The 21,545-nt window shown below is 33.9% G+C and overlaps 1 protein-coding gene across 2 annotated transcripts in view; it reads left to right on the top strand.

Annotated features, from left to right (window-relative positions):
• The window catches only part of DYNC2H1 (dynein cytoplasmic 2 heavy chain 1), a 380,690-nt gene that overhangs the window by 12,131 nt on the left and 347,014 nt on the right, over positions 1–21,545 (top strand). For both annotated transcript variants that reach the window (XM_059068297.2, XM_067038564.1), the window contains exons 4-17: positions 1,474–1,592; positions 2,580–2,724; positions 3,470–3,702; positions 6,284–6,418; positions 6,523–6,636; positions 6,754–6,865; positions 7,202–7,326; positions 8,334–8,509; positions 10,728–10,923; positions 14,337–14,432; positions 18,758–18,910; positions 19,508–19,606; positions 20,657–20,796; positions 20,879–21,107. In XM_059068297.2, the coding sequence (XP_058924280.1) occupies positions 1,474–1,592; positions 2,580–2,724; positions 3,470–3,702; positions 6,284–6,418; positions 6,523–6,636; positions 6,754–6,865; positions 7,202–7,326; positions 8,334–8,509; positions 10,728–10,923; positions 14,337–14,432; positions 18,758–18,910; positions 19,508–19,606; positions 20,657–20,796; positions 20,879–21,107 (2,072 nt within the window). The remainder of the gene's footprint in view (positions 1–1,473; positions 1,593–2,579; positions 2,725–3,469; positions 3,703–6,283; positions 6,419–6,522; positions 6,637–6,753; positions 6,866–7,201; positions 7,327–8,333; positions 8,510–10,727; positions 10,924–14,336; positions 14,433–18,757; positions 18,911–19,507; positions 19,607–20,656; positions 20,797–20,878; positions 21,108–21,545) is intronic.

Here is a 21,545-nt window from a genome sequence, read left to right as displayed (position 1 = left end):
AGATTGATCCCTTGATCAGTATGTAATGTCCTTCTTTATCATTTGTGAAAGTCTTTTTTTTATGACTGTAATTAGGCAAATTTTCTTTATTCCAACTTAGATTTTCTTATAGAGATAATTTTCCACATAAATAAGAGTTAAAATCAATGTTTTAATATTTTTTAAAAATAAAAAGTTAAAAGACATCAAGTATTCCTTTTGCAGTGTTTTTATTTATCCTTGTAGGAACGCTTTTTAGTAATTAATTGGACTATAAGAAAAACCGTACAGAAAGTTTGTACCACAAAATCATGTGTGACAGTCTTTAAAGTCTTTTTTTATCTGACATAAGTATTGCTTTTTGATTTCCGTTTGCATGGAATATGTTTTCCCATCCCCTTTCAGTCTGAGTGTGGCTTTAGATCTGAAGCAGGTCTCTAGCAGGCCACATATATATGGGTTTTGTTTTTGTATCCATTCAGCCAATTTAAAGTAATTATTGATAAGTGTGTACTGACTGCCATTTTGTTAATTGTTTTGGGGTTGTTTTTTTTTTTTTTTTTTTTTTTTTTGTGATGTGCAGGCCTCTCACTGTTGTGGCCTCTCCCGTTGCGGAGCACAGGCTCCAGACACACAGGCTCAGTGGCCATGGCTCACAGGCCCAGCCGCTCCGCGGCATGTGGGATCTTCCTGGACTGGGGCACAAACCCATGTCCCCTGCATTGGCAGGCGGATTCTCAACCACTGCACCACGAGGGAAGCCCTGTAGTTTGTTTTTGTTCATAGAAATTGTAAAAATTATTTTCTGTGCATCCTTAAGAATACAGAAATGTGCAAAATCAGCAAATGAAACCAGTGACTTGCTGGCTTTTCATTTTCAAATGATTCTATTTTCTTTTCTTCTTTCCTTCCTTCCTTCCTTTCCTTCCTTCCTTCCTTCCTTCCTTTCTTTTTTTCTTTCTTTCTTCTAGTTTTATTGAGATAATTGACATACAGCACTGTGTAAGTTTAAAGTGTACAGTATAATGATTTGATTTATATACATCATTAAATGATATTCACAATAAGTTTAGTGAACATGTATTATGTCATATAGATACAAAATTAAAGAAATAGAAACAAAATTTTTTTCCTTATGAGGAGAAATCTCAGCATTTATTCTCTTAAGAACTTTCATATATAACATAAAGCAGCATTAATTATATTTATTATGTTGTACATTATATCTTTAGTACTCATTTATCTTATAACTAGTAGTTTGTTCCTTTTGAGCACCTTCATCCAATTCCCCCTCTCCCCACCCCCACCTCTGTTAACCAGCAACTGATCTTTTTTTCTATGAGTTTATTTGTTTGTGAGATTTTGAAGTATAATTGACTTACAAAACTATGTTAGTTCCTGGTGCACAATATAGTGTTTCAATATTTCTTTACATTTCAAAATGATCAGCATGATAACAGTTGGTATTTCTCACTTTTCCTTCTCGCTTTTCAGGTATTCTTACACCAAGTGATGAGTTCCAGTTTTGGATAGAACAAGCTCATCGTGGAAGTAAACAGATTAGTAAAGAAAGAGCCAGTTATTTTAAAGAATTATTTGAAACAATTGCAAGAGTACGTGATTCATACATAGTTATATATCAGGTTTTGATAGAAGTACCTTAGCATTCAGTTTTTACTAGATTTATCTCTGTTTTAAAATCATCACTTGATGGTTCTGGACAAAATATATTCTTCAGATGTAGCAGGGTTTACTTAAGATATGTATTTAAACTGAGTGCAACTTAGAAGTCCAAACTTTTAAAAAATTTAAATTCTAATCTCTAGAAAATATTTTTCTCAAAAACATAATTACTTTCCTGCAGGTAGATCGGAAAAAAACAGAAACCTAATACTAATAGAGGTTTATCCTGTGGAGGTAATATGTTCTTTGGAAAAAATGTTTACTTTATTCAAATTAGCATTTTGGAGGAATCTGAAATATAAAAAGTCTTAGTTTGTTACTTATTAGATTGATTATTCCTTGGTGTATCTATGGAGAGGTTAAATAAGTGACCATTTTGAGTGGTTTTTACAAAATCTATTCTTTTCAAAATATTTAGTAATTTTTTATTCATTCCCAATATTATTTCATTAATATCATTTGAATGAAGTGTTTGAAATGGTTTAAAACTTTTTTCCTAGCAGTGATATACCATGTACTATGTTTGTATTATTGGTAACATCATACAACCCAGGAAATGAATCAATAAAGATATATGAAGTGAAATGGGTAGTGTACATATGGTGTTAAGGCCACTTCTATTAGATAAATAAAAGAAATGTCCCGAATTTAAAGGAAATTAGGTCAAGGGTAAAAATAAATTTATAGAGTTTATGCAATTCTTATTTTTCCTTCTGGCTTTCATGAAATTTATGTTTGCGAAGGAACTTATAGGGTATTTGCTTAAAGAAGTAATATATCATCTGATAGAAGAAGAGGAGAAAATAATATGGCAGATATTAGAGATGTAGCATTTGAAAAAGTCTGAGAACATTTTGACTATATTGCCCAAGGTACAAATATGATTATGTTTAAAAATGAATGCATTTTGGTTTTAGGAGTTTTATAACTTGGATGGTCTGTCCTTACTGGAAGTGGTTGACTTGGTGGAGACAACTCGGGATGTTGTAGATGATGTGTGGAGACAGACAGAACATGATCATTATCCTGAGTCACGAATGTTACATCTCTTAGATATTATAGGTACTAGTAAAGAAATAAACTTTTGCAATTTTGGAAGCCTGACTTATTTTGTTTTCTGTTTTTTCCTAAAATGTTCCTTAATACAGTAATTGTTGCTTAAAATAACTCTTAGAGCAAATCATATAGGATTATTTAAGTAGATATTTGTACATAGTTGGTTAATTTAAATCATAGTGTCAGATTTCTTTGACTATAACTAAATTAACATAGATTTTCATCCCTATCTATGTATTTAGACTTTATTTTGTAATAAAGTGGAAAGTTTAATATACATTGGGTTATCTGTCAACATTAAAAATACATATACTTTTTGACCCAGAATATTAACTTTCTCATGGTTATCCTAAGAAAATGTTAGACAAGTACCTAAATGTGTATGTAAAGGATATTTATTACAGCATTGTTTGTAAAATGAGAGTAGAAACAAATAGCAATTGAGAATTGGTTACGTAATTCTGTGTCCATACTGTGGGCTCTGCAGCCTTTAAAAAATGTGTATATATTTTTATACTTCAGAGATATGCATGATATATTGAAAGATGCAGAAATACAAATATGTGTGTGTATGTGTGTTTTTAAAAAATATTTGTTATTAACAGTGCCCATCTAAAGGTGTGGATGTGGTATTTCATAGATCCTTGGTTTGCTAATTTGTGTATTATTTTAATTTTGTAAAAAGCATATGTTTCATAATTATTTGGTAAAAAGGTATGTTCATTAAAAAGTTTGTTTTACATGTTATTAGGTGGCTCCTTTGGAAGATTTGTTCAGAAAAAGTTGGGAACTTTGAATCTATGGGAAGATCCTTATTATCTTGTGAAGGAAAATATGAAAGCTGGGATTTCAATTTGTGAACAGTGGGTTATTGCCTGTAGTCATCTAACAGGTCAGGTGTGGCAGCGCTATGTAGCTCATCCGTGGAAAAATGAAAAATATTTTCCTGAAACACTTGACAAACTTGGCAAACGCCTTGAAGAGGTATATTTGATTATTTGGGTCTTTGTTTTAAGTGTGAAGTAGGTCCTCACTTGTTTGTGAATGCGTTTTATAACTAATAAGAACTACACATCTGATAGAACCTGTTTAAACTTTTGGGAGAGAATAAGAGGTAAAGTTCATATGAGATGACTTATGAAGTTGTGTGGTACAGTACCAGGCGCCCAGTGGGTACTACGTGCTGGTTTCCACTTCCTTTGTTTTTTTTGGTTTGTTGCTATTCAGTTTGTAAGTTGTGAACTTTTGTTCTTCTTTGATGTAAAAAGACAGTCAATCCACTTGTCTAGGTATGGAAGCTCTCACACTTTCTCTTGGCTATTGAAATTTTTACAAGCGGAGACAGCTTTTCGGGGAGTACTCAGTGGAAATATTTGAAACGGCTGCTTAATTTATATAAGTTATGAGTTTCAGTATAGAACTTAGATGTTTAGCTTGAAGGGGCAGGCAAAATGAGAATATGTGAAGATTCCAAAGTGACTTTTTTCCTTTGGGCTTAAGGGAACCATTGTTCTTGGGGATTTTTTGTTGTTGTAATTTTTTTTTTTTTTTTTTTTTTTTTGGCCATGCTGTGCAGTTTGGGGTATCTTAGTTCCCAGACTAGGGACTGAACCTAGGCCCAGGCAGTGAAAGCGCTCAGTCCTAACTACTGGACCAACAGGGAATTCCTGTTGTTGTGTTTTTTTTTTGTTTGTTTGGTTTTTTTTTTTGCAGTACGTGGGCCTTTCACTGTTGTGGCCTCTCCTGCTGCGGAGCGCAGGCTCCGGACACGCAGGCTCAGTGGCCATGGCTTATGGGCCCAGCCACTCCGCGGCATGTGGGATCCTCCCGGACCGGGGCACGAACCCGTGTTCCCTGCATTGGCAGGCGGACTCTCAACCACTGCGCCACCAGGGAAGCCCCCTGTTGTTGTGTTTTTAAACCTTTTCATTATGAGAAATTTCAAACATACACAAAAGTAACATAGTATAGTGGATGTCAGTGTATCCATCACTCAGTTTCAGCAGCCACTGACAATGTTCAGTTTCTGTTCCATCTTTGTCTCCCCTGCTTTCCGTTCTTTTGCTGGAGTAATTTTAAAGCCAATCCAAGAAATCTTATACTTTTACCCTTAAAACATAATCATAATACCAATATCACCCCCAACAAAATGACAATAATTTCTTAATATCATTATGTATCTAATCAATATTCAACTTTCCTGATTGTCTCAGAAATTTTTTTAATTACTAAATGTTGGTTTACTTGAACCAGGTTGCTTCATAGGCAGTACTGTATAGTTCTTATACATCAGAGGAGGCAGGTAATGTCTGGTTTTCCCATGTTCATGTGTTAAGTTTGATCTGTGAATTCATGTATTATAGGCCTGATCCATCTGTTATAATGCTCTTCATCAGCTTTTTCTGAATGATTTATCATGAGGAGTTGGAAAATGATGATTTTCTAATTCTCTTGTTCTTTCTGCATTTATTAGTGATGTTGGAAGAACTTGTCTTCATCAGTTTTTTAGTGACCCTGAAATATAGTTTGTATAGGAATGGTAGTATAGACAATTAGTTTTTATTTATCATTTTTAGTACAGTGAACAATAAGTTAGTAAGTTCCATAGGCAGTCAATGAAATGCTTTTTTAATAGTATCATTATCAACCTATGATTTTTTATATTTTATTAGTTTCAACCCATTGTAGTTTTTATCATAGTTATTATTACTATATTCAAATTGTCCCATCTTTGGACAGTGAGTACCCCTTTACATTGGCTCTGTGTCATTTTTGGCATGAATCCACTATTTCTTTGAAAATTTCCTTACATTCTGGTCCCTCAAAATGTACTGGCCCATCTACATTTTCTGTTTCATACCTGGAATTAGTAATTTCTCCAAAGATCCTTGTTCTTATTAGTGGAAAATGGTATTTAGCAACAACAATATGGTTGAGGAAGTAGTGAATGTTATTTAATTATCAATGCTTTTAGGCTGTCTCAGTAGACAGCATTGTTAAATTGGTACTTTTGTTTTTATCAAGAGAATAATAAATCATGAGTTTGTTCTGATATTTTCAACTCAAATGGAAGATTATAGCATTTTTACTTAGCCTTTTTGATTACCTTTTGATGGTTGGTAGAAATTTTAGATACAAAATGAAATAAATTGTTTTCCAGCTGTTCATAGGTTATACATAATGGAGTTGTTAACTTATTGTTTCATTATTAGAAGTGCAATTTAAGGCAGAATAATGGAAATCAGAAGTTTTTACTATAGTAAGGAGGAGAGACTCTAAAACTTTACCTAAATGAACTTTAAACATAGTTTAAAAATATTTAAATTTTATATACGTTAACTAGATTTGAGCACACTGATTGATAGTAGTGTGATGATACAGTATGTCTTTGAGTATCACTTTGATTATTGATGAGTAGTAATTACCAATATTACAGTTCAGATTTATTGCTCATTTCAGAGAATCTAGGTTAAAGAAATTCTTGCCCAATATCTTTAGATTTTAGACTATTTGTGCTGATGTATTGATTTAAATAAATTTGTTGTTTCAATATTTTATGTTTTAGGTCTTGGCTCTTAGAACAATTCATGAGAAACTTCTCTATTTTTCACCTGCCACTGATGAGAAAATCATATGCTTGGCTCGAGTATTTGAACCTTTTACTGGCCTGAATCCTGTGCAATATAATCCATATACTGAGGTTGAATATATATGTGTTTGTCTATATCATTTCCTGTTTGTGTGTTCTTTTTAAAGGCGGATTTAAAAAATATTAAAGTCTAACAATATTGTTAATTTGTTTAGCCTTTATGGAAAGCTGCAGTGTCTCAATATGAAAAAATTATTGCACCTGTGGAACAAAAAATAGCAGGAAAATTAAAAAATTATATTTCAGAAATTCAGGATAGTCCACAGCAGGTAAAATATTGAAATATTTAACTTTTAATATTTCCCTGAAGCTATTTGAGGAGATACTCATGTTTTTACCTAGTTGATTCACTTGGGATGAACATATACTTATTTGTTTCATATTAGCTTCTTCAAGCATTTCTGAAATATAAAGAGTTGGTGAAACGTCCAACCATAAGCAAAGAATTGATGCTAGAAAGAGAAACTTTATTGGCAAGACTTATGGACTCAGTTAAAGGTAAAAGTTTATCAGAGATTATAGTATTTGCTTGAAAAAATATTTTTGTAGATTCCTTTTTCCTTTGTTGTATACTGCTTAGGATTAAGATATTATATTTTATGATATCCGTATGTTGAAGGTTAATCTACTATTTCTGTAATAAATGACAGATTTCTTCAATTAACTGGTTATTTTCTTTCTCTCACTTGATGTGTGGAGAGGTCCCTGAGGGTAAAGGACCAACTGTAACTATTTTTCTATTCACAATATTTGACATAGTGTTTGGTACATGGAAGGCATTTAGGAAATCTTTGCTGAATGTGTGTAATCATTTATTTGATTTAAATTTTATAGACTTTCGATTAGATTTTGAAAACCGATGCCGTGGAATTCCTGGTGATGCATCTGGACCACTTTCTGGCAAAAACCTTTCAGAAGTTGTCAATAATATAGTTTGGATTCGTCAGTTGGAACTGAAGGTATTAGTTTTAATAAGTGTTGAAGAATACTAATTGTAAAATGTGCTAAATTAATGTAGAAGTCACTCTAGAACTGTAGTGAGAACATTAAGAAAACATTCTTTGTTTTCCTTGGCATTTTCATGTGAAAATGTAGAACTCTGAAAAATATGAAAAATATATAACTTTCAAAGGATTTTTAAATTCTTTGAAGTGTATCTTTGTAGAATTTTGGTACGTACAAAGTCTGTCTGCAAGTATGTTTATGTAAATAAGTCATCCTACGTTGAAAGGAAGTTAAAGGAATGGTGAAAGGTAATTATGGTATTGCCTAAGGTTGTGGCAGCAATTTATAGAATTAAAGGACTATTATTTTAATATTATCAAAGTTGATCTAAGAATCTTATGTGCTTACTAATTAGTATGTGGTACTATCTTACATTCGACTCATATAATAAATATTAATTGGTTTTAATGTATGATTAAGAACAAGTAAATATAGAGTATTATAAAGGCCAGCATATTTGAGAGATCTATTTATTCGAGTTTATATTTTGTTGTTTTTTCTGTAATATTCTGCCTAACTTTGTTAGTCAGCTTTCCAAGTTGCGACAGTCTTCTTTGTATACTTGTGGAGGAGAGGCATTTCTCTTCTTTAATTGGCATCCAGATTGGCTTAATTATTGTTTGAGCTATTAACCACAGCATTTAATAAAGGGCTCAAATTATTGCATAACATATTTAGGAGTATTGCTGAATTCTTGGAGTTTCACCTGAATTTCCCTTATTGTACCCTTCAAATTATGCCTTGTATGTGTTATCTTCTGTGTTTTGCTATTCTGAGGTTGTATAATTCAGAAGCAAAGTAGGGGTTGATATTCTTAAATTCACTGGCAAATCTTCTATTTTACTGTTTACATATGAATGGGAAAATAATTTCTGAATCACGGCACAGAGAAGAGAGCTGACTTTATGCTAATTTTGTTAGAATTTAAATAATAAATATTCTTGTAATTTGTCTTTTTAAGGCAGATGATACTATCAAGATTGCAGAGGCTCTTTTATCTGACTTGTCAGGATTTCGATCTTTCCGTCGAAGTGCTGAAGATCTCTTAGACCAGTTTAAACTATATGAACAAGAACAATTTGATGATTGGTCCAGGGATATTCAATCTGGCTTGTCTGATTCCAAATCCGGTTTGTGGTAAGTTTAAGTATACTAAGCAGTGAAATCTAAACAAGAATCTTTTTTCTTGTGTTATTAATCCAAATGACAAGATGTAACTAATCATCTCTACTCCTCTCTCCTTTCTCCAAACTTGCTGCTGCTTTTAGAATTTTTTTGTTTGTTTGTTTAGGTTTTGATGATTAACTTTAAGTCATTAAGGTTGGAAACTTTGACTGCCTTCCTTTTGCTTCTCATATCTATTCTCCAGAACTGCAGACTCTTATTTTGGAATTAGGCTTTCATGCTTCCATGGTTTTTTGTTACTGGTATATGTATGTTTTCCCACCTTTTACGTTAATATTATATACCCCCCATACATTTTGTAAACTAAAGTTTCATTATTTTTAAGCTCCTTGAGATGAAGAGTGTTTCTTCATGTTGTCCAACAGTATAAGGATTTGATAAATATTTATTAAGCTATATTGAATGAAATTTAATAGGTTGACCTAATTATTCCAATGGATATTTAAAATGGATGGCCTAGAAATACCATTGTTTATTTGTTCAGGTCAACTTTCCCCATTATATTATTGTCTGTAGTTTTAGAAACTTGCCATGTTTTAGTTTTTAGAAACTTTTTACTTTTTAAAAGTAACTTTGGCCATAATATGAAATTCCATTTGTTTTCCCTATACTGCTGCAATGAATAATTAGGTCAAAAGTGGTAGCTTCCTAAACTGAATGAATAATTTCTTTTCTTTTATCTTGCATTTTGGTTTTGGAAGAAGAATGAAAGAACCAAAGGTGATAGGGCATAATGATTATAACTTTATGTCATTTAACTCTTTCCCTTTCTACCCTGAACCTAAAATGTTAGAGATGATCCCTCCCCCAAAAAGTAAAGAGTTCTTTAATCAATTAATTTTGGAGAATTTTCACGTTTATCACTACGGCTCTGGTGGAGATCCACTGTGTAAGACAGGGTACCAAAAGGACTGAGATCTGCAGTAAAAAAAGCTGTTTAACTTTTTTCAACCTATTTTTTTCTCATTTGGTGATGAAACTTCTGACTTTTACTTTTTTTTGGGTAAAAAAAAGTCGCATAGAATCAGGAGTGTTTTGGGACATATTTCAGGATATGCTGGTATGTAGAAACTAATTTGAATACTGGTTTCAAATAAAGGCAAAAAGTGTCACTGTTACAATTTTCTGATAGGCTTTATGTTCTTATAGGACAGTTTGGGCTAAATTATTATTTTAAGACATTTTAAAGTATCTGCTTTTTATTATGCTTCGTTTTATGCATTGTTAAGTAGGCTGAATAGATTTGTTCTTTGCTTTTCAGTAACTTACTTTCTAAGACCTGCAAGTTCTCCTAATTGTGAAAGTGATTTGAAAGAAAGCATTATATAAACATGATCCTGAAAGAAGGGTCATGAAAACATAATGCTTTTAATTTCCCTCAGCATTATCACAGTCCATGGAGACTTGAGTGCCCCAATGTAAAATTTGCTATTATGGCTTTTAGAAGAAACACAAAGAAAAGACAGTCTTTACATAGTGAAACGAAGAGTAGAAGAATGAAATATTTGAATATCTCTACTCCTAGTATTTTGATGTTATTTATTATTGAGCCTTTAATGAGAGTATTAAAGAACCAAGTAGGCTGACTAAAAATCTAAGATACCTTTTAGAAAATGAATAAAACCCTTTTCTCTTTATGATGGATTTAATGTCTATTTTGAGTCTTAGCTGAAGGTTAAGAGATTGATTTTTCTGACTTCAAAAGCTGCTTGGTTGAAATATTGCTATGATGGTATATATATATATATATATAATTATTTTTTTTTGCGGTATGCGGGCCTCTCACTGCTGTGGCCTCTCCCGTTGCGGAGCACAGGCTCCGGACACACAGGCCCAGCGGCCATGGCTCACGGGCCCAGCCGCTCTGCGGCATGTGGGATCCTCCCGGACCGGGGCACGAACCTGCATCCCCTGCATCGGCAGGCGGACTCTCAACCACTGCGCCACCAGGGAAGCCCTGATGGTATATTTTTTATATTGTAGTTTGTTATCAAGATCTGAACTGTGAAATACTGTGTGAAAAAAATATAAGTTGAAAACTATAATTACAATCTTATTTTTACTTTGAGTTAATAGTTTTTACAACTTTTCTGTAAGTATAAAATTATGTTTTTCATCAATCACAAGAGCGAGACATGAAATTTAAAAAGTTATTTATTTTGTATTGTAGTATTGAGGCTAATAGTCAGATTATGGACTTGGATCCTAATGATGGATCATTAAAAGTGCATTATTCAGATCGGTTGGTGATTCTTCTGAGAGAAGTTCGTCAGCTTTCTGCACTTGGCTTTGTTATTCCTGCCAAAATACAGCAAGTTGCAAACATTGCACAGAAATTCTGCAAGCAAGCAATAATTCTGAAACAAGTAAGAAATGATATTTTTGAAAACATGGCTATTCTGAGTTCATTACATTAGAGTATTTTAAGGGCTTTGCTTTCTGCTTTTGATTTTGTTATGCTAATAGAATGGCACAATTAAGTCTTGTGAAGTTACAGTTTGCTAAATGACTGCATTACAAAATTTGCTTTGTAATCCCCTATATGGGACTTTTATTAATTAGAGGTATTACTGTTACTGCTTTTCATTCTAAAAGCATTTAGAAAAATAGAATGTTATTTTCTCTTTTATTCTTCTTTTATGTTACTAGAGTGGATCTTAAAGGGCTTTCTAATTAAGGGTCCTCTGTCTGCCTTCTAGGGGCAGATTCTTAGAAAATTACCAAGCTGATGGACTGGTCTTTGTTTTTGGTCATTTCCTTGGTCTACCTGAAGCACACTGACATCAAATCATTTACCTGTTTAAGACCAATTATTATTACCTCATTGTCTGTCTGCTTAGCATGTATACAAGACCCTTCTTAATCATATCCTAGATGACCTTACTGATTGTGGCCTTCACTCCCTATACTCTTCCCTCTCATGTTGCACCCGGTGCTTTAGTAATATGAAACTTGGCTCTTCTCTGAACTTGTCCTTATGCACTGATACCTGTTCCCTCTGATTGAAGAACTCCAAGTTATCCTTTAATTCCCAACTCAAAAGTCACTTTAATAGTTGCGTCTTCTTTTAATTGATTATTCCTTATTTTGTGTGCAGTGTGCAAATCACTCTTAGAACACTTTTATGTAGTATTGGAGTTTTATATTTTTTCTCTTATGAATTAATAGATCTTAGAGGGCAGGATCAATATCTTGTGAGTATTTGGTTTCTCATTCTTTAATCCAATAAAGATTCTTTGAGCACTTGTACTGCCAGGCACAGTGTAGTGAGGATATAAAAATGAATATATTACTGCTACACTCTGGTACAGGGTTTCTCAGCCTTGGTATTTTTGGACAACTTCTTTTTTGTGGGGGATGTCCTGTGCATTGTAGGATGTTTAGCAGCATCCCTGGCCAGTAGCACCTACCTAGTCTTGACAATCAAAAATATCTCCAGACATTGCCAAATGTCCCCTTGGGTGCAAATCAGCCATGGTTGAGAACCACTGGTGTAGTGGGAGAAAGCAAACTAAACATTGAGTTCTCATTAAATATCAGGGCTTCTGGTAGATACTGTATTTATATTATTTCAGTTGCCCCCACCCCCATTTTTCACTGATCTAATTGGGGATCAGATTTGTAACATAGTTTTCCCAGTACTACACAGCTAGTAAGTTATGAAGTTAGGATTTAATACCAAGTCTCCCTGACTCCAAAGCCCATATTTATTCCATTACAATTCATATAGTGATGACAGATAGTGAAGAAGTAGATACAGTGTTTAATGAATACTATATTATAGATAGATGTTCAGAAAGTCCTGTGAAAGCATAGAGGTGGGAATTTCCAATTATTTTCCTGGGTAGGGTAGAGATAGTATCAGATAAATCTTTACAGAGGAATGATGTTTAATGTGAGTTTGAAAGAGCATACATATGTTTTCTCAAGAGCACAAGGTAGTGTGAGTGATCATTTCAGATAGAGGGACTATATATTCCAAAGCAGAGAGGCTTGCTGACTTCTCTCTCCTAAGTATTTAGTCTAACAAAATAAAAGCTCAAAAGATGCTTGAATGATCATATAGTGTTTGTATTTACCCCTGGAAGAGCACCTAGGAGAATGTATTGTGTATAACTTTACTTATGAGCACACATTTAGCTAGAGTGGGGGCTATGAAGTAGGATGTTGGACAGAAAACAGTATGGGCAGATTGCTGTAGTTTTATGTATTATTTTGCTTCTAGTTTTCCTGATTGGGCTTTTTCTGGGACTACTATTATGGTACAGAACAAATAGAGTGGTTATTCCCCACGAAATAAAGTATATTTTTATGCATACTAGTGGAAAGAAGTGACTTGCTATAAAATTAGTTAAGAAACATTTTTTAAGCACCTGCTCTGTGCCAAGAATTTTTGACATGCTAGGGATACAAAAATTAAGACAGTCTTCTTAAAGTCCTTAATTAAACTCACTCCACGGTGTCCACTTGATCTTCTTCCCTGAACCTGTCCTTTTCCCCTGACAGATTTGACAGTGTCTCTTTTGTCCACCATGGTACCTTGTAGGTATCTCTATTTTTTGATTGATTGATTAATTCAATGAACACTTAACTGAGTGACACTATTACGGGACATAGATAGCAAATGCATGAATAATACAGTGTTAGGTAGTGATAAGCACATATTTGAAGAAAAAGAAAACAGTAATAGGACTGTGATAAATACTGCTATTTTATACAGAATGACCAGGGGAGGCCTTAATGAAAATGTAATATTTGAGAAGAGACATGGCATAAAATGAGCGAAAGAACCATGTAGATATCTGGAGGAAGACTGTTGCAGGCAGAGGGAATGAGTGACTTTCAGAGTTTCTTAGGGAAGACTCTAGAGTTAGGTAAATAGCAAGGAGGCCAATTTCACTGCAGTTCAATTAGGGAGGGGTTTGTGCGGGGCTAAGGGCCAGTTTATGTATAATCTGCCAAGGTAAGGATTTTAGATTTGGATTTCATTCTTAAGTGTGTTGGGAAACAATTGGAAGGTTTCAGTTAAAGAATTTTAGGATTTTACATTTTATTCTCAAATATTTTGGGGAGTCATTTGAAAGTTTTGAATAGGCTAAAGGTATGATATGATTTATGTTTAAGAAAGGACTATTCTGGCTACTCTGAACGCTTTGAATAGGCCATAGAGCCACAGTTGGGAACAGACCAGTTCAGATACTGTTGCGCTGGTCTTGCCAGGAGATGAGGGTGCATGAATTGGGGTGGGATTGATGGAGGTAGGTGAAGTGGTTGAATTCAATATATGTTTTGAAAGCACAGTCAGTAGACTTCTACTGGTGTGGGATGTGAGAGAAGTGTTAAGGACAACTCAAAGGTTTTTTTTGGTCTGAGGAATGGGTAAATCATTGTGTTATATACTGATGAAGGAACAGGTTCTTAGAGTTGCAAGAATAAGTTCACTTTTTTAGCACTTTAACGTGCTTTACTGGTTTCCTCTGTGTTCCCTATGAGACTGTGAACTTCTTGATTCTAGGGACTAGGTTTTATAGTCTTTGTTTAATCACTCACCAGAACATGACTTGGTAGATTATAGGAACTCAGCACATACTTACACTTGCTGCTTTTGTATGTTAATACATGTGTAAGTGCTCTATTGGAGATGAAATACTAATTTTTTGCTAAATTTTATAATTGAGAAGAGTTAATATTTCCATTCAAATAATTAAAAATGAAAAATTTAAAATTAAGTTGCTATTTATTATTATTAATTATTCCTAATTGGAATTTTACTTTGTAGGTGGCACATTTTTACAATTCTATCGATCAACAAATGATTCAAAGTCAGAGACCAATGATGTTACAATCTGCCTTAGCGTTTGAACAGATAATTAAGGTAAATGGACTTTTTATGCTATTATAATTAGATTTTACATGTGAAGTGTTTCTTATTTCTTAGTTTTTTCATATACCCTTCAGCTTAACACAGCCATTGACCTAAGGGTTTATTTTGCTCCCCACTGACTTCCTTCAGTCTTAACAAGTAACAGTTTTTACAACTGTAGATTTAAACAGTTACAATGTTTCACATATTTTGGTGCTGATTTTGATGAATTGAATTTATATATATATTTATATATATATATATAGTACAGTAAGTCCTCTACATATGAACCTTCAAGTTGCGAACTTGAAGACGTGAACGTGCGTTCCATCAACATCAGGCATGAGTGAAACTGCAGCTTGCCTTCCGGCTCCTGTTGCTGATGATCCTTCAGCTGTACCATCTCCCACCCCTTCTCCCTCCTCCAGTCAGTAACTCTTCTTGGCTGTTCACTCGATGCCAGCCCCTTTATGCCAGTTGTTGTACTGTACTACTGTACTTTTTGAGGTACTATACTGCTAAGATTAAAAATGTTTTTTAAATTTTTTGTCTGTTTGTTTTTTATGTATTATTTGTGTGAAAAGTATTATAAACCTATTACAGTACAGTATAATATAGCTGATTGTGTTAGTTGGGTACCTAGGCTAACTTTGTTGGATTTGCAAACAAATTAGACTTATGAACGTGCTCTCGGAATGGAACTCGTTTGTATGTAGGGGACTTACTGTATACAAACTTGTATGCTATTATATTTACTTATTCACTGAAGTGCTAGGTCCTTATATACAAGACTCTTTAGTGCTTTTCCATCATCTCCTGATTTTATAATTTAAGTTTTATTTGCTCTTTATCTACGCTTATTTAAATATCCACACATATAAAGTTATGAAAACCCACACTAGTTTTTAAACTGTTAGTATGTGACTGCTCACTTTTTGAAATAAACATTTTTAGTCTTTAGAGACATGAAATATTTTAAAAAATAAGTAGAAGAGCGATATACCCATTAATCCTTCTTTTATTTAAAGTGGATAGCTAGTTGTGTCATGGTTCTCAAGACCACCCCCAGGTTCTGTGATTTACTAGGAGGACTCATAGGCCTCAGGGTTTGGTTGTACTCAGAGATGGTTTACTTATGATTTATTACAGTGAGAGGATGCAAAGCAAAATCAGCAAAGGGAAAGGTACATGGGGTGAAGTCCTGGGGAAACCAGGTGCAAGCTTTCAAGAGTCCGTTCCCAAGGCATGCTTAATTTCTCCAGCAAGAAGTAACACATGTGAAATGCTGCTTTACTAGGAAAGATCATTAGCAACTCATTGCCCAGGATTTTATTGGGGACTGGTCATGTAGGTATCTTCTGCCTTAATATGTACCAAAATTCCAGATTCCCAGAAGACAATCAAGTGTTCAGCATAAACCATATTGTTTAGGTACAGTGAGCCACTCTTAAAAATTAGAGTGGTGGGAACTCTTCCAAAATCCAAGTTCCCAGATGCCAGCTAAGGGCCAATCTTTTTTTTTTTTTTTTTTTTTTTTTTTTTTTTTGCGGTATGCGGGCCTTTCACTGTTGTGGCCTCTCCCATTGCGGAGCACAGGCTCTGGACACGCAGGCCCAGCGGCCATGGCTCACGGGCTTAGTTGCTCCACGGCATGTGGGATCTTCCCGGACTAGGGCACGAACCCGTGTCTCCTGCATCAGCAGGCGGACTCTCAACCACTGCGCCACCAGGGAAGCCCAGGGCCAATCTTTTAAGCAGACCTTTTAAGGGATAGCAGTCAGACCTGCTAAGTTAACTTTTTAATGCACACTAGTTCTCAGGCTTAAAATTTACTAGAAGTTATATAATTCATATTATAGATGTTATTAAAATTTTTTTCTTATTGGCAAAGCTCTATATGAGTTTATGATGGAAAGTTTCAAAAATATAGGTAAACAGAACAAATGTTTTATGATTGTACTACCAAGAGTTGGCCATTCTTAACAGTGTATATGTCCTTTTAAACTTTTTTTCTGTGCATATTTACAAGTGTACTTTTTGAAAATGGGATAATACTTTATTATTTTTAAACTTTTTCACCTAATAGATAATGTTTTAAATCAGAATGTTCAGAGCCCTTTCTTCTCTAATAAATGTATTCAAAGTCACATTTGTTGATATTTCTAAAGAGGAAGCTTATTTTGAGAAATTGTGTTGCAAGAAGTAAATAATTATATTTAGCATATGTTAAATGAGACATAGTAGGGGACAAAAACTAAGATAGCAGGAGAAGGAACACTAAAGTACTTAATACTCCCCTGGCCACTCTCTATATTGGAGAGCAGGAACTCTAATTTATTTATTTTTATAATCTAGTAATACAACAGTAACTAGAGTGTAGTAATTATTCAGTAAATATTTTTTGAACTGATTCACAGAGTATTCTATTGAATTTATTATAATTGTTTAATTTCATTCATTCATCAGCTGTTTATTGAGGGTCACTATATGCTAGAGAGTTGCTGTGCCTTAATATATACCAGTTCAAGTGAAATATAGAAACCTCACTTGTAGTTAGGTCTCTTTACCCTCTTCATTTTTATATATTTGTCTTAAATATTTAGTAACCTTTATATACGTGAAACACTGCATCAGATGGGGTTTGCTTCAATCATCAAATATGATTTAAGAAACTCATGAGAAGGATAGTTTTTTTTTTTTTTTTTACGTTTTCCACGTCCCAATGTTCTTTTTTCCTTTCTAAAGTTCCACACTTTAAAAAAAAAAATCATTTCCTTCTTATTGAGAAAACTTCCTTTAGTCATACTTTTAAGAGTAGGTTTGCTAGTGACAAATTCTCTTAGTTTTTGTTTGAGAATGTTTTTATTTTCCCTCATTCCTAAAGGATATTTTCAGCAGATATATAATTCATGGTTGACAGTTGTTGTCTATTTTTTTTTAGAGAAATTGTTTCTAAGTTACTTTGTTTTTTTAATGTTTTATTTATTTTATTTTATTTGTTTATTTTTGGCTGCATTGGGTTTTCCTTGCTGCACATGGGCTTTCTTCTAGTTGCGGCGAGTGGGGGCTGCTCTTTGTTGCAGTGCGTGAGCTTCTCATTGTGGTGGCTTCTCTTGTGGATCATGGGCTCTAGGCTCATGGGCTTTGGTAGTTGTGGCTCATGGGCTCTAGAGCACAGGGTCAGTAGTTGTGGTGCATGGGCTTAGTTGCTCCGCAGCATGTGGAATCTTCCCAGACCAGGGCTCGAACACGAGTCCCCTGCATTGGCAGGTGGATTCTTAACCACTGTGCCACCAGGGAAGCCCGACAGTTGTTTTCTTTTAGCACTTTAAAATGTTGTTCCACTTCCTCCTGGCCCTCATGGTTTTAGCTGAGAAATCCACTGCCATTCAGATTTGCATTCCTTTCTAAGTGATGCATTGTTTCTCTCTGAAACAGTGAGGTACAGCTTGAGGACAGGGTGAATATATATGTTAAAATTTCTGCTGGGCTCTGCAGATACCATCCTGACAAAAATGGAACACTAACTTTCACTGCTTCCTTTTCAGATGAGTGGAGTTGAAGTTTACTGGCCCCTTTTCCCCTACTGACACCTTCCCACAAAAGTGGGACTCCAATTGGCAGTGTCTTGTTGCCTCCAATTAGAGTGTAAGCCTAGCTCCCTTCTAAGCTCTATTGACATGATTGGGAGGATGTGGAGAGCTGATTCATACTGCTCTGTTGCAGCATAACGTGGGTAGAGGCTCAGCTCTCTGTTAAGCCCCAGTGACATAAGCAGGGGATGGAAGATCAGCTCACTTCCTGGTCCCGATGAAACTGAAGAAGGGGGTGGGTTTCTATTGGTGTTGAGTTGGAGTAGGGTGCGTATTGCTAAAAAGGTTTTCTGTCATTAGGCCACTGTTTTCCTGGTCCTGTGGATAGAGGGAACAGGCTGCTTCTGGAGGTTTTTTGTCTGTCTCTGGGGGTGGTTCCATGTTGGAGGCTTCTCTAGCATCCTGTCCGGGATATAAGGGAGACATTAAGGTAACTCAGGTGTGTTGTTCCTCAATTCCCAAGGTTTCTAGGCAGTCCCCCTTCTTATTTCTATCTTTTAGAGTTCCTATGCTTGTTTGTTGTGTTATGTCCAGGGTGTTTTAATTGTAAGAGAGAGAACTTGGAAAGAATGGGGCTACTCAATTCTGGTCAGAATGCCTATCATTTATAAAATGGAAAAAAACTGTTGTGTGCTCTTTTATTGCAGGTCAATGTTAGGGATAATTGGACTAATGATGTAGAATATTGAGTCTTTTCAAAAAAAGAAATGTGTTAAATACTAAATGTCATTTGTTGTACCTTAGAATTCAAAAGCAGGAAGTGGAGGAAAGTCACAAATTACTTGGGATAATCCTAAAGAATTAGAAGGCTACATCCAAAAACTCCAAAACGCTGCTGAACGACTTGCCACTGAAAATAGAAGACTGAGAAAATGGCACATTACATTTTGTGAAAAGGTATATTTTATTTATAAAATTTAATAAGCTATGAATAGTATTATTTTAAAAGTAATTAGGTTATAATTTTAAATAACTTCCTATTTGGAAATAATTTGAGACTTAAATTTGCAAAAATAGTTTAAAGAGTTCACATTTGCCCTTCACCCAGCTTTCCCTACTGTCACCAACTTATGTAACCATAGTACATTTATCAAAACTAGGAAATAAACTGTTTTGAATTTTATAACTTTTTCACTGATGTCCTTTTTCTTTTTGAGTGTCCAATCCAGGATCCCACCTTGTATTTAAATGTTGAGGCTCTGTAGTCTGCTACTCCTCAATCTTACCTTGTTTTTCATGACCTTGATACTTTGATGAGTACTGGTCAGTTATTTTGTAATGTCTCTTGATTTGGTTTTATATGATGCTTTCTCATTTTAGATTGAGATTATACAATTTTGGTAGGAATACCACAGAAGTGATATTTTGCCTTTCTCAGTACATTGATCAGGTATTGATATGTCTTATTATAGGTTGAGTTAACCTTTATCACTTGGGTAAGGTGGTGCCTGTCAAGATTTTCTACTGAAATTATTATGTTCTAATTTTTAATAGGTGGTAGTTCTTATGAACATTGATTTGCTTCGGCAGCAACAGCGGTGGAAAGATGGATTACAAGAATTAAGAACTGGCTTAGCAAGTGTAGAAGCACAGGTAAAGTGTGTTTTACTTTGTGTCTACACTTTGTAATATGACCTTTTCAGAATGTGAATATATGAATTGATGAAAAGTTCATAAAGGTTATCTGTAAATCTTTACTAATGAATTCCTCATAAATTTAGAATTTGACTGAATTATATATAAAGACCATAAATTAGCAATATATTTACATTTAAAAATATGTTTCTGTTTGTCTTACGGAATTCCAGATCCCTCAATTTAGACTTTGTAAATAGTTTCTCTGACATGGTGCTAAAATATCTATCATTTGTTAGTTTTCTTTTAGGTGATTGTTACGTCTGTTGTGACAAAGTTAAGTTTAGGCAGAAGCCTAATGACTGAAATAACTCTGTTTCAGAATTTTTTCTTTTTCTGGGGTAAAATATCAGTTCCACATGCATTTTGATATGAGATGATCTGTACAAAAGTAGTTAGCACAGAGTCTACCTAGTAGTTGATAAAGGGATCCAGTGGAATATGAGGTAAGTATCTTAAACATTTACATATATTTTTCAGCTCTTAGAGGTTTAAGAAAAAAATAAAAATTAAAGTATTAGAATTGATATGTTTATGGTTATATGGAAGCAAAAAAGTATGTAAACTATACTGTGCATTCTTGTATTTTAAATTTATCATGTTTTTAAATGTGCAATGGATTATTTAGGGAGTGAAGAGAATAGAAGAGTTATACTTGATGGGAATTTTTGAAAAAGGACTAAGAAATTTACAAAATAAACTATTGTTCCTGTTATTGTTGTTTTAATAGGATTATAAAATAAAGTCCATATGTAAAATGCATTTACTATTAACTTGATTTTTAAAATTTTTCTGATCTTTTTGTGTACTATTTATAAGCACAAAGATTAGAGATTTTCATATTTGACTTTATATATACAAGTAGCAATTAAGGAATTACATGTTTTAAGATATTTAAGATGAGAATTTTTTTGCTTATAATTTTACCAAATGTGATATGAAAGCATTAAATGAAAACCAATTCTACCACCTAATTATTAAATAAAAAATGTGAATATAACATATTAGGGATTTCAAGCAAGTGACATGCATGCATGGAAACAGCACTGGAATCATCAACTGTACAAAGCTCTGGAACATCAGTATCAGATGGGCTTAGAAGCACTTAATGAGAATCTGCCAGAAATAAATATAGACTTAACATACAAGTAAGATTTTTAAAACCCAGTTTAATTTTCAATCTATAATTTTCCAGTAATTTATATGTTAAAGTTATTTATTTGCTTTCAGACAAGGACGATTACAATTCAAGCCTCCTTTTGAAGAAATTCGGGCTAAATATTATAGAGAAATGAAGAGATTCATCGGCATTCCTAATCAGTTTAAGGGAGTGGGTGAGGCAGGAGATGAATCTATTTTTTCTATTATGATTGATAGAAATGCAAGTGGATTTCTGACTATTTTCAGCAAAGCAGAAGATCTATTTAGGAGATTGTCAGCTGTTTTACATCAACATAAGGTATGGAACATGTAATTTTCTGTCCTTCTATTGTAATATTCATCTGATTGATTGAATTAGTATTAAATGTACAAATCAACAAATTATCTTGTGTGGCATAAAGTAAAAATAAACAAACCAGAGAGCCAAAGTTTAGAATTCATATACAATCTAGGTTTATGCTATAGATGAGAAAAATGTTACCCTAAATTTTTTTCTCTCTATTTGAAGATTGAGAAACTAGTTTCTCTTTATTTTCTTTTTCTGAATGTTGTGTCATTTTTAATTCCTTTCAGGAAAATATATCCTTTTCTTTATTCTTTGGATTGAGAGCAATCCATGGAGGGAAGCCCTCAACGTTAATGAAATTGAGATGATTTAATTTCTTACTTTTGTTAAGGTGCATCATACTAACTCTCCAGAGATAAACCCCTATTGCATTTATTGCTCATTTGATTG

The sequence above is a fragment of the Kogia breviceps genome, chromosome 7 (genome assembly GCF_026419965.1).
Source record: "Kogia breviceps isolate mKogBre1 chromosome 7, mKogBre1 haplotype 1, whole genome shotgun sequence".
Classification (NCBI taxonomy): domain Eukaryota; kingdom Metazoa; phylum Chordata; class Mammalia; order Artiodactyla; family Physeteridae; genus Kogia; species Kogia breviceps.
The sequence above is the reverse complement of the archived record's forward strand: the minus strand, read 5'-3'. Positions and strand labels throughout refer to the sequence as shown.